Source organism: Carlito syrichta, unplaced genomic scaffold (assembly GCF_000164805.1).
Source record: "Carlito syrichta isolate Samal-C Ts95f unplaced genomic scaffold, Tarsius_syrichta-2.0.1 Scaffold307639, whole genome shotgun sequence".
NCBI classification, from domain to species: domain Eukaryota; kingdom Metazoa; phylum Chordata; class Mammalia; order Primates; family Tarsiidae; genus Carlito; species Carlito syrichta.
In genome coordinates this window covers 370,688-383,852 of record NW_007251735.1, presented here as the reverse complement: position 1 = coordinate 383,852, position 13,165 = coordinate 370,688, and the positions used below count along the sequence as shown (strand labels likewise).

Below are 13,165 nucleotides of genomic sequence, written 5' to 3'. Positions count from 1 at the left end.
AAAAGCAAACAAACAACAAAACAAAACAAAGAAAAGAGAAAAAGCAAGCCACTGAATAATAAAAGTGCCCATTCTAGAAACTGTAATCATAAAATTAATTAATTTTTGTTTTTTGGCCTGTAATCCCAGCACTTTGGGAGGCGGAGGCAAGAGGATTGCCTGAACCCAGGGGTTCAAGACCAGCCTGGGCAACAGGGCAAGACTTCGTCTCTACAATAAATTAAAAATTAGCTGAGCGTGGTGGCTTGCACCTGTAGTTCCAGCTACTTGGAAGGCTGAGGCAGAAGAATCTCCTGAGCCCAGCAGGTCGAGGCTGCAGTGGCCATGACTGTGCCATTGCACTCTAGCCTGGGCAACAGAATGAGACTCCTACTCAGACAAAAAAAATTTTTTTTGGTGGTGTCTCACAGTTGGTGTTATTACAGTTAATACAAAAGCAAAAAGATAAAGAAAGTCTAATTTTGAGGCACTCCTTTGTCTCTGTTCAGGCCCACCATCTTCCTCGTTAATATTTTCCTTTTTCATTTATTGTATTTACTTTTGCCATAATTAGAGAACAGTTAAACCGTAACTTTCCATTGTTTCCATTAACAGGGAGTGTAAATGCACCGTATTTTCTTTCCCATATCTGTTTTGGGCAAGGCACAATGTAAATAAATGTACAATTAAGGAAGTACGTTTTTCTTGTTCAAGACCATCCCTAGACAGTTTGCAGCGGGGTACCGGTGCATACCGTTCCGATCGTCTTTATAACTTCAGAGGCAATTCTGACTTAATGAAACGTGCATTTACATTTGCAAATGTAAAAGCTCAGTGGTTTCCCAGTAGAGTGTCTTTTTGGGGGTGGGGTGGGTGTGAGTAGGTGGTGCCTAGAACTACACCATCGAATACCAAAATTTAAAAACATCTAGCTCTCTGTCTAAACTCACCCAGTCGAGGTCTGTCATTCTCGCTATTTTCTTTGATAATTTTTTCGGCAAACTTCGTGCAACAGATGGCAAGAAGGCCCGCGAGTGCTCAGGGACGCGGCCTTTTAACTGCACCAATTAAGCAGCGGAGAGAGGAGTCGTTGGCTGAATCAACATAAACCTATCGGTTTAATCCGGGGAGCTGTTTTCCTGGCTGAAACCGCGAATCCTTTCTAGAGGTTGCCACTCGTATCCATAGCAACTGGCCGCGGGCGCCAGGGCCCGGATGTTGTGAGGATCTGCGGCCGCCCGGCCCAGCTTCCTGCAACCGCCCCACGGCGGGCTGCGCTCTTCCTCGGGAGTCGTAGTTCTTCCGTCCGCCGCTGCCTGGCGTGGGGCGCGAGCGGGACTACGAGTCCCGGCATGCATTGCAGCGCACTGCCGGGCGCTCCCTCTCGGAGGCGGACGCCTGCGAGCAGGTTGTTTTTATGAGAGGCGTCACGGGCGCCCGGCGTTGTGACCGCCGCCACCGTGACAGCTGGCGCCGCCGGGCGGAGGTGGCGCTGCCCCTTCAGGTACTGTACTGAGTGGGTTTTAGACCCTGAGGGAGGGTCAGTGGCAGACTGTCGGAGACCTTGGCCGACACTCTCGGCTCAGCCGCCTCGCGGGGGCAGCGGTGGGGGTCTCCCTCCTCCTAGGCGGGGGCTGCTCGGGCGGGGGCTTGATCCCTGGCACCAGGCGCCAGCGGCCGCGCGGGCGACCTCGCGGCCCTCGCCGGCCCCTGAGGCGTCTGGTCTGGGGGTTCCGCAGCCTCAGAAGCCCGCGTGCAGCCCCGAGGTGTACGCCGGACGAGGGGAGCCGACGGCCGAGAGCACCCTCCCTCCCTCCCTGGCGGCTTGGACGCTTCTCGCTCTTGATGAAGAGAATCCATATGGTAAAACGTTACGTGCGTCACCCTGCCGGCTTTTCTGCCAGCCTATCTTTTTTTAGTGACGTTTGAGCTTCGCGATGTCAGAAATAGAAAGATTAAATGCTAAATACTCCAGCTGAGACCTAGGCTCGTCCGCCAGCCTGATCGTGGTCAGATAGCCTTCCCTTCCCCTCTCCGCCTCCGCGGGCGCCCGTTAGCCTCGGTCTCCCTAATCGATTCGTCCTCGGTAGCAGATGTCCCACGCTGCGCCTGGGACGCGGTACTTGCTTATCTCTGTTTACTGCCCTCGGGAACGCCGATTTTAATGAACTCACCCAACTAAAGTCTTTTCTTAAGTGGTGACATTTGCATTATCCTGCTCTACCTTTTTTAAGGGCTCTCTTGTAGCTAAAATAGGTAACTCCTTTAGCACAGCAAATTTTAGATTTGCCTCCTCCAGTGAGATCACATCTACTGGATAGTGCTTGAAATGACACTTTTATTTTATTTTTGAGTGGGAGTCTCACTCTCGCCCAGACTGGAATGCATGGCACGTTCAGGGCCACCTCGACGTGCTGGGCTCAGGCTATCCTTTCACCTTAGCCTACCAACTAGCTGGAGCCATAAGCACGCGCCACCAAACACGGCTAACTTTCTGGTTTATTGTAGAGACGAGGTCTCGCCAAGTTGCCCAGGCTGGTCTCGAAACCCTGGACTTAGGCAACCCTCTCGCCTCCGCCTCCCAAAGTGCTGGTACTACAGGCATGGGCCGCTGTACCCGGCGAGGGTATTATATTAATGCATAATTTTAACCCTTTTACGCCGAGAATGGGATTCCAATCAAAAAAACTATTAAAAATCAGTCCCAAATGCTATTTAAGGGTGTGGGAAATAATTATTCTTAAATGAAAACAGGTTAGAAAATAGCGTAATTCAAATTTTGTCAAGTAAACCACAGAATGAGAAGTGAACACACTTCAGTTAGAAATGACAAAGGGTTGGGTGCGGTGGCTCACGCCTGTACTCCCAGCACTTTGGGAGGTTGAGACTACAGAATTACCTGGGCAACTTGGCAACACCTTGTCTCTACAATAAATCCAAAAATTAGATGGGGGCGGTGACCCACACCTGTAGTCTCAGTTACTCAGGAGGCTGAGGTGGAGGAATCACCTGAGCCCAGAACGTGGCGCCTGCAGTAAGCTGTACTCATGCCACTGCACTCCAGCCTTGGCAACAGAGTGAGACTGACTCAAAATAAAAAAAAGAGGAAATGACAAAGGATATTCACAGTTTTGAAAGTGCTTATAGTCTGTAGATGCAGTAACAGAGGTTTTGCCTGTGTTTTTTACTGTTGTTACTTATTGGTTTTTTATTTTTATATTTATTTTTAAAATATGGAACGCTTCATGAATTTGCGTGTCATCCTTGCGCAGGGGCCATGCTAATCTTCTCTGTATCGTTCCAATTTTAGTATATGTGCTGCCGAAGCGAGCACACTTACTGGTTTTTTTAAACTAATGTTCACTAGATAGTGAAACTACAAATGATTTTTTTGGTACTTTTTTGTATTTTCCAAATTTTCTGTAGAAAAACCTTTAAGAGAGGAATGTAATTGTTACAGCTCTTTTAGCATTTGTCTAACATTTATTTCGGTTTTTACTGGAAAATCCACTGGGCAAAAAAATAGAATGCAGCAATTTCAACTACATGAACATTATTTTCAGGGCATTGTGGGTCTCATTCTGTTGCCCAGTCTCGATTGTGATGGCAGGCAACCTTGAACTCCTGAACTCAAGCAAGCCTCCCTTCCCAGCCACCCGAGTAGCTGGGACTACAGGCGTGCTTGCCTGACTAATTTTTTGAATTTTTGTGAAAATGAGGACTCACTATGCTGCCCAGGCTATTCTCAAACTCCCGACTTAAGCATCCTCCCACTTCCGGCCTTCCAAAATGCTGGGATTACAGGCCTGAGCCACCACGCCTTGCCTAAACATTACTTTAAAAAACCAATAAGTAACAACAGTAAAAACACAGGCAAAACCTCTGTTACTGCATCTACAGACTATATGAATTTATTATTTTTTTGTGTGTGTGTCGGAGTCTCTGTTGTCCAGGCTGGAGTGCAGTGGCATGCTCACAGCCCCTGCAGCTTCGCCCTGCTGAGTTCAGGTGATCCTTTTGCCTCAGCCTTCCAAGTAGCTGGAACCATAGGCATACGCAACTATGCCTGGCTAATTTTTTGATTTATTGTAGAGACGAGGTCTCGCCAAGTTGCCCAGGCAGGTCTTGAACTCCTGGAATCAGGCAGTCTGTTCGTCTATGCCTCCTAAAGTGTTGGGAGTACAGGCGTGAGCCACTGTGCCTGGCTTCTTTTCACTATTTTCTACCTTATAATTTTGTGTATTTTGTGTACTGTGTTAGTGTAATATGTTACTGGGTTTTGGGTCCCTTCGCAGGGCATAAGAAATATTCATAATTGATTAACATGTCTGATTTACTAACTCCTTCCACAGTATTGTTGTCTCGATTGTTTAATTGTTTACTTATCTAAGTTAAATAAAGACTTTTAAAATTTAGTTTAAGTATGAATTGCTAAAATCACAAAAGTTGTAGTTTTTGAACATGTTAACAGGGACACAGAAGCAAGGTCTGGTAAACTCAGCGTATTTTAAAACTGAAAATGCAGACTCATCTAACAATGCAGAGTTGCTGGAGGCTGAATTGTTTTTGTATTTGTGTGTGGTGAAGGTGAGGAAGTTGCCTTTTTCTATGTCATAAGGATTACATTTTTAAGCATTTCCTTCCTTGCAGTTCTGCAATTTTGACTAGATTAAAACATCTAGTTTCAAAAAGTTATTTCCTATGTATTGCACCAGATAAACTTAGTGAAATCATCTCTCGATTTGAATTCTAAGATGAAATTTAGGCCTATAGTGTGCAACTGATAAATTAAGCAATTTTTTTTTTAAGGGCATTTAACGTGTGGAAACCTCCTGAAGGGCATATAGAATTTTCTAAGGAAGTATTAGAAAATAAGAAAGTGAGTTATATCTTTTTTTCTGTCATCACAGGAAGCCAAAAATCACTATTTATTTTTATTGTTGAGTCAGAATCTCACTCTGTTACCCAGGCTGGAGTGCAGTGGCACGGTCACAGCCACCGCAGCCTTGACCTGCTGGGCTCAAGTGATCCTTCTGCCTCAGCTTTCCAAGTAGTTGGAACTATAGCCTGCACCACCATGCCTGACTAAATTTTTGATTTAGAGATGAGGTCTTGCCAAGTTCCCTAGGGTGTTCTCGAACCTGTGGGTTCCCAAAGTGCTAGGATTATAGGCAGGAGCCACTGCACCTGGCCAAAAATCACTATTCTTTTGAAAATCTTCTGGTTCATATTACTGGCATTATAAAATGTAAAAAGAGCATTGATTTGGGTGGGAATCAGAGGATTTTTAATGATGTTGAGCAAATAATTTATAATTATCTATTTGTTTTCATTTGTAATTTGTAAATAATAGCCAATTGCCTATCTTCATTGGGGGTATTTGTGAAGATCAAATTAGTTGTGGAAATGAAATCACTTGAGGGGGGGAGGGCAAAACATCAATAAGGGTACCAGATCTCAAACCAGGCAAAGCGGGAACCAAAAGAAGGCCCAAACTTTACCTGTATGATGACACTTATATACACCTAATACTGAATTGTACCCTACATTTTTAAAATAAAAAAAGGAAGCATCTTTCTAAAAAAAAAAAAAAAAGTAAATCACTTTGTAGGTGGCAAGTTACCTACCCATGTAAAGTATTATTTGCCTATTACATAAGTGACATTTATATAAAGCATATCATATATTCAAAGTGTGATGACAGTGTGTTATATACTTTTTGACTGAGAAGTTTGATGAAGAAAAGTCAAATGACAATTTTCATTTGATTTCTTAGTAGAGCTTGGTAGCCTTTTCTAGGTTGAGGGAAACCTGGCTTCTTTCCTGACTGTGACTTTGCACTCTGCTGCATCAAGGTCTTCAAACTGCAGTGTACGTCTATGGTTGGGCTTTTAATTTTGGTTTTGATTTGTTTTAATTTCACATCTATAATTGTAAGAAAGGTTATCAGTCTAATTGATCAGTAGGAAGTGGCTATTGCTGTTAATATTCTAAAGGGAACTTTAAGTTGATTTCATGAGACTACATTGAAGGTCCTCTTAGAGAGATACATTGCAGGTGTTGTAAGCACTGGTGTTTGAGCCAAAGAAATAATGTTGAGTTTAAATGCCTCCTTCTGGGGAAGCTATCCCTAACTATTAGAGGATCTGACCCTTGAGATAAACTTCGAGTAAGGTTGACATATAGAGCATTCAAATAAAAAGAAGTCTTTCAGAAATTCAAAAAACTTGAGGACTTAGAGTAAATATAGGTAAGTGAAAGTAAAAGGCAAAGAAATATAATGTGTCATGAGTTGGTAATGAGTATTATATTATTAGTAGTCAACATATTTACTGACATTTTAGTAGTAATATTAGAAAGTAACAATGAGTGCATTACGTCAGGCACGCCAGTGAGTGACTGGTGTCTGGGATCTGGTGCCACCAAAATATGCAAAGAATTGCACAGAAGTTAGGTTGGAAATATAGTCTATTTAGAAAGTAAATTAGAGAGAGAAAGATTGTGTGAGAGAGAGAGATTCATCTCCTGGGCATAGCTCAAAGAACACATGGCCAGACCTTAGCTTAGCAAGGAAATGGCTATTGGCTGGCTCAGAGTTAATCCTTTTAAACTTTCCCTTTGATGGAGGGAAGGTCCGTTAATATGATTGGGTGGTGGTCTGCACTGTGTCATCAGGAAGGAGACAGGTAAGCGCAGGTACTGATGTCCGGTGATGGACAGCAGGCAGATGGGTGGGTTAGTCACAAGATTGCTGCCATGCTTTCTGTGTCATGAAGGTCATGAAGGGTTGATTAGGTTAACCTGGATCTTATGGGTAGAGGCAAATACTTGAAACAGAAAATCTAATTAGTACAAAACAAGCTGGAGAGGGGATTATAAAACAATTATCAGTAGCTACCTCTGAGAAACCTACTTCTGTCCTTGGCTAGTGATTAGAGAGTAAAGTGAACTGCTAGAAAAACATGATATTTAGGCAGTGTTAAATTGCTGCTCTTTTTTGGGTGCAGTGGCTCACGCCTGTAATCCCAGCACTATGGGAAGCGGAGGTGAGAGAATTGCCAGAATCCAGGGGTTTGAGACCTGCCTGGACAACTTGGCGAGACCTCATCTCTAGAATAAATAAAAAATTAGCTGGGCGTGGTGATGTGTTCCTGTAGTTTCAGCCACTTGGAAGGCTGATGTGGAAGGATTGCCTGAGCCCAGCAGGTCACGCCTGGGTGACAGAGTGAGACTCCAACTCAAAAAAAAAAGGCTGCTCTTCTGGGTATATTGACTCCATGTTTATATTCTTTCAGAAGGTATATTGTCTATTCTGTAATAAGGTATGCAAACTTTAACAAATGGAAAATGATAAAAATGTATAAAGTTTCTGTATTTTCCAGTTTTCTTTCCCAAATGAAAAATTGAAGACAACTGTAAGAAAATTAGGGCAATTAGCCAGGCGTATGGTGGCTAGGGTCTGTAGTCTCAGTTGGGAGACTGAGGCTGAAGAATCACTTGAGCCCAGGAGTTTGAGGCTGTAATGAGCTATAATTGCCTCCTTGCACTGCAGCCTGGCCAATAGAGTGAGACCTCATTTCAAAAAAAAAAAAAAAAAGAAGAAGAAAAATTAGGGAGATTTATCCTTTTGTGAAAAGGATATTTAAAATAAATATTGATACATGAATCTCTATTTTTTTTTTTTGAGTTGGAGTCTCACTCTGTCGCCCAGACTGGAGTGCAGTGGCCGCTCCCGGCTACCATAGCCTCGACCTGCTGGGCTCCGGCTATCATTCCGCCTCAGCCTTCCAAGAAGCTGGAACTACAGGCGTGCGCTACCACGCCCGGCTAATTTTTTGGTTTATTGTAGAGATGAGGTCTCACCAAGTTACCCAGGCGGTCTATTTTTTAACAAGTAAAAAGAATTTTTTAAAAAATGGAGAACAGAAGAAAATGAGGAGCTAGAACACAATAGTTTAACTTATTTATCTGTAAAAGGGAAAAAAACCACCAGGGGCTTACAGTGCTCAAGTGAGGATAGTATGTAACCATGTCAAGCTTATGTGACTATAAGCCCTTTCAGGCCTTTCTAAAATTAAGGTGGAACAATTCTGGAAAGTCAGAATTTTTCTTAGAATGATCTCAGAATGAGAATAACCAATGAAAGGAATATTTTAAAGTAGCGGCTATCTTAATTTCCCCAGTGTTTTGAATTGGAGTTTACTCATTTTGTTTTAGACTTTTAAAAATCAAAGTTGTGGTGACTGGGCTCGGTGGCTCAGCCTGTAATCCCAGCACTTTGGGAGGCCGAGGTGAGTGGATTGCCTGAGCCTGCGGGTTCGAGACCCGCCTGGGCAACTTGATGAGACCTCATCTCTACAATAAATCAAAAATTTTAGCCGGGCGTGGTAGCGTGCACCTATAGTTCCAGCTACTTGGAAGACTGAGGTGGAAGGATCACCGGAGCCCAGCAGGTCGAGGCTGCAGTGGCCGGGAGCGACCACTGCACTCCAGTCTGGGTGACAGAGTGAGACTCCAACTCAAAAAAAAAAAAAAAAAAAATCAAAGGTGTGGTTTCTTATAGATTGAGACAGAAAGGTATATACAGTCACCCCTCACTATCTGTGGGGGATTGATTCTAGGACCGCTTGTGGATATCAAATTTAAGTCCTTTAATATATAAAATGGCATAGTATTTGCATATAACCTACACCTCTTTTCCTATATATTTAATCGTCTCTAGATTATGTATAATAACTAATATAATGTAAATGATATGTAAATAGTTGTTCTGTATTATTTAGGGAGTAATGACAAGACAGAAAGGTTTGTCCGTGTTCAGAACAGATGCATTTTTTTCCAATATTTTTTATCTGAGGTTGGTTGAATCCACAGGTGCAGATCCCACATATACAGAGGGCTGACTGTACTTTTATCTTCAAATATGATAGTAGTGGCTTTTTGTTTCCCAATTTGAGGAGCATTACAGTATAGAAGGAAACGAAGTAATTGTGTATCACTTCTGTGCAGAATTTATTTCCTAGATCAAAGAGTTAATCTGCTGTATGTAACAGTATTACTTCTTTTTCTTTTTTTTTTGAGTTGGAGTCTCACTCTGTTGCCCAGACTGGAGTGCAGTGGCCGCTCCCGGCTACCGCAGCCTCGACCTGCTGGGCTCCAGTGATCCTTCTGCCTCAGCCTTCCAAGTAGCTGGAACTACAGGCGCGCGCTACCACACCCGGCTCATTTTTTGATTTATTATAGAGATGAGGTCTCGCCAAGTTGCCCAGGCAGGTCTTGAACCCGCGGGCTCAGGCAGTCCACTCACCTCAGCCTCCCAAAGTGCAGGATTACAGGCTGAGCCACCGAGCCCGGCTGTACTTCTCTTTCTGGGCCATGGATGAAGTGAAATTATTCCTCCTTTGCCAGATTTTTCTGGAAACATTTTTACTGATAGAGTTCAGTGTGTTCTTCATGAGAACTTAGAGAGTCTACTTATTGTGAATGAGTTATCTTTGCACTCTTATGATGAATATAAACAAGAAGCAGGACAGCCTTAGGACCCACATCTTGATGCCATCATTGTTGCACTGTAGATTTAACAACTCATCAGGACTTATTTGAGCCCTGGATTGTTATCATTTCTTTAGCATTAATCCTCTGTAATAAACTTCTGATACCTCCAGACAGTAAACTTTTTATTTATTTGGTTTTTTAGAGACAGTGTCTCTATCACCCAGTGTGGAGTGCAGTGGTACGATTATAACTCAATAATCTGATCACCTGGGCTCAAGGGATCCTCCCCACTCAGCCTCCAGTGTAGCTAGGACTAGAGGCGTGCACCCACACCTGACTAATTAAAAAAAAAAAATTTTGTAGAGATGAGTCTTGCCAAGTTGACTAGGCAGGTCTTGAACTTCTGAGCTCAAGCAGTCCTCACACTTTGGCCCTGCAAATTACTGGGTTACAAACGTGAGCAACCATGTCCAGCTCAGACCTAAACATTTTATTTTATTGTATTGTATTTTATTTTTGAGTCAGATTCTTACTCTGTAGCCCAGGCTGGAGCAGAGGCATGCTCACGGCCATCACAGCTTCGACCTGCTGGGCTTAGGGGATCCTTCCGCCTTAGCCTTCCAAGTAGCTGGAACTACAGGCCCGTGCCACCACACCCAGCTAATTTTTTTTTTTTTTAATTTATTGTAGAGATGAGATCTCCCCAAGTTGCTCAGACTGATCTCGAACCCGTGGGCTCAGACAGTCCTCTCACCTCGGCCTCCCAAAGTGCTGGGATTATAGGTGTGAGCCACTGTGCTGGCTAGTAAACATTTTAATGTGACTCCTTAGTTTCTTTGTTTTGGAGGAACTGATCATCTAAAAGGTGTTTGGATTTTTATCTGTCATTTACTGTACTTAAAACTGGGTGTTGTCTTTTCATTTAAAAATGGTTTGTTCTGGTGACTATAAAGGTAATAAATGCTCAATGAAAATTAGCAGACACTTTATGTAATTTTAGAGATTTTGGGTTTGAAAGAGTTTCTTTACAATTTTAATATATTGCTTACAGATTAATATGAATGGAATTTTCTGATTTTTTTCATTTAGTATACTGTTGATCTTTTTTTTTTTTTTTTTTTTGAGTTGGAGTCTCACTCTTGCCCAGACTGGAGTGCAGTGTCCACTCCTGGCCACCGTAGCCTCGACCTGCTGGGCTCCGGTGATCCTTCCACCTCAGCCTTCCAAGTAGCTGGAACTACAGGTGCGCGCTACCATGCCCGGCTAATTTTTGATTTATTGTAGAGATGAGGTCTCACCAAGCTGCCCAGGCGGGTTTCGAACCCGCAGGCTCAGGCAATCCACTCACCTCAGCCTCCCAAAGGTACGGGATTACAGGCTGAGCCACCGAGCCCAGCCTGTTGATCTATTTTTATGTCAAGATATGTTGATTTTTATTTTTATGACTGCATTAATTATAGATATTCATAAGATTTTTTTGTTTGTTTGTTTATTTATTGAGTCAGAGTCTCACTCTGTCTCCAAGTTTGGAGTGCAGTGGCATGGTCTTGGCTTGCTTAACCTCCTTGACTTCCTAGGCTCAAGTGATCTTTCTGCCTCAACCTTTCGAGTAACCGGGACTACAAGCACACACCACTCCTGGCTAATCTTTTGTTGTTGTTGTTGTTGAGTTGGACTCTCTGTCGCCCAGACTGGAGTGCAGTGGCTGCTCCCGGCCACCGCAGCCTCGACCTGCTGGGCTCAGGCGATCTTTCTGCCTCAGCCTTCCAAGTAGCTGGAACTACAGGCATGTGCCACCATGCCAGGCTAATTTTTTAAATTTATTGTAGAAACAAAGTCTCACCATATGGCACAGGCTGGACTCGAACCTGTAAGCTCAGGCAGTCCTCTCACCTCGACCTCCCAAAGTGCTGGGATTACAGGCGTGAGTCACTGGGCGCAACTGAATACTTATTCTCAACTGGGAAGAAAAAAAATTTAGCCCTGGTAATATGTGTTGTATGTAACCTGCAGTCTAATTCATCTTTTCCTCTACATTTTTACAGTAGTAGTATATATTTGAGGATGGACCAAGGAAAGAGTTGAGAAATGGCACTATAGAAAGTCATGAATATATATGAATAGTGGCAGGAATAGAAAATAGCAGCATAGAATAGAGAACAAAGAAGTGGATTCATAAATGTGTGGGACCTTCTATGACAAAAGGCATAATTTCAAATAATAGAAAAAGTATGGAATATTTAACATGAGGAATAATTTCTACTTCACACCAAAAGAAAAAAATTTAGATTAATGAATTAAATGGAACTCATTCATATGTAGGTGACTTACTGTAGTAAACCTAGTTTATCAGTAGGGGGATAATGAAGCAAACTATAATACATGTGTAAGATATTTCATTTTGTGGTATAACTTCATTTTTATACATAAATGGAATTTTATTGCACAGAATGTTCTGTGACTTGACTTTTGGACTTAATGCATCCTGGAGGTTTTTCCAAGTTAAAAGTGCTATTGTAGGAATTAACTGAGTAAAGTGGCAACTATGGGGAAACTACAGAGACAGAAATCAGTAGGGAGGAGATGTGTCAGCTATTGGTAAGTCAATGGTAATTATCTGCTTCGTTGCAATTTATATGATGTAAAAAGATTATGCATTATGCAGTAAAAAATGTTATGTTATTTGTAACATTGGTTGATAAGGAGACTGGCAAAAAGTTTCAGCAGAAAACTACTCAAAGTAAGATCACTGCCGGGCTTGGTGGCTCAGCTTGTAATCCCACGCCTTGGGAGGCTGAGGTGAGTGGATTGCCTGAGCCCACGGGCTCGAGACCCGCCTGGGCAACTTGACAAGACCTCATCTCTACAATAATTCAAAAAATTAGCCGTAGCGCCTGTAGTTCCAGCTACTTGGAAGGCTGAGGCGGAAGGATCGCTGGAGCCCAGCAGGTCGAGGCTGTGGTGGCCGGGAGCGGCCGCTGCACTCCAGTCTGGGTGACAGTGACACCCCAAGTCAAAAAAAAAAAAAAAAAAAATCACTATAGTGTTTTATCAAAATAGATGTGTTTGTAAAGTGGTATATCCATATTTAGATATATCTATATATGCGTGTGTGTGCGTGTATAATGTCTTAATGTCTTTTAAGACAAGGTCTCACTGTCACCCAGACTGTAGTACAGTGGTGTGATCATAGCTCACTGCAGCCTTGAACTCCTGGGCTCAAGTGATCCTCCAACTTTAGTCTCCTGAGTAACTGCCATTACAGGTGCATGCCACCATGCCTGGCCAGAAGTCCTTATTGAATACCAATCCTTTATTTCCCATATCCAAGACTGGTTAGTTATCTCTTATCCATCTTTCTTCCATCTTTATCCATGAACACCACTACTGCTTTAATTCAGACCCTTATCTTGTCTTATCTAGAATGCTGAGGAATTTCTTTTTTTCTAATCTTAAAACACATCTTCCCACCAGGCGCCCTGCTCACTTCTGTAATCCCAGCACTTTGGGAAGCTAGAGGATTGCCTGAGCCCAGGGGTTTGAGACCAGTATGGGCAACTTGGCAAGACCTCGACTCTACAATAAATCAAAAAATTATCCAGGCATGGTGGCATGTGCCTATAGTTCCAGATACTTGGAAGGCTGAGGTGGAAGGATTGCCTGAACCCAGCAGGTCGAGGCTGCGGTGATC

General features: G+C 43.0%; 2 protein-coding genes across 3 annotated transcripts in view; one reads left to right on the top strand and one right to left on the bottom strand.

Annotated features, from left to right (window-relative positions):
- CUNH15orf65 (chromosome unknown C15orf65 homolog) overlaps positions 1–1,174 on the bottom strand; it is a 10,322-nt gene extending 9,148 nt beyond the window's left edge. Inside the window, exon 1 of the mRNA XM_008064523.1 lies at positions 930–1,174. Coding sequence (XP_008062714.1) covers positions 930–947 — 18 coding nt within the window. The 5' untranslated portion in view covers positions 948–1,174. The remainder of the gene's footprint in view (positions 1–929) is intronic.
- An 18-nt stretch (positions 1,175–1,192) lies between these two features.
- The window catches only part of CCPG1 (cell cycle progression 1), a 58,837-nt gene continuing 46,864 nt past the window's right edge, over positions 1,193–13,165 (top strand). The window contains exon 1 of one of the 2 annotated variants that reach the window (XM_008064520.1): positions 1,193–1,483. The gene's annotated coding sequence lies outside the window, so the exon portion shown is untranslated. The remainder of the gene's footprint in view (positions 1,484–13,165) is intronic. The other variant, XM_008064521.1, reaches the window with a different exon arrangement.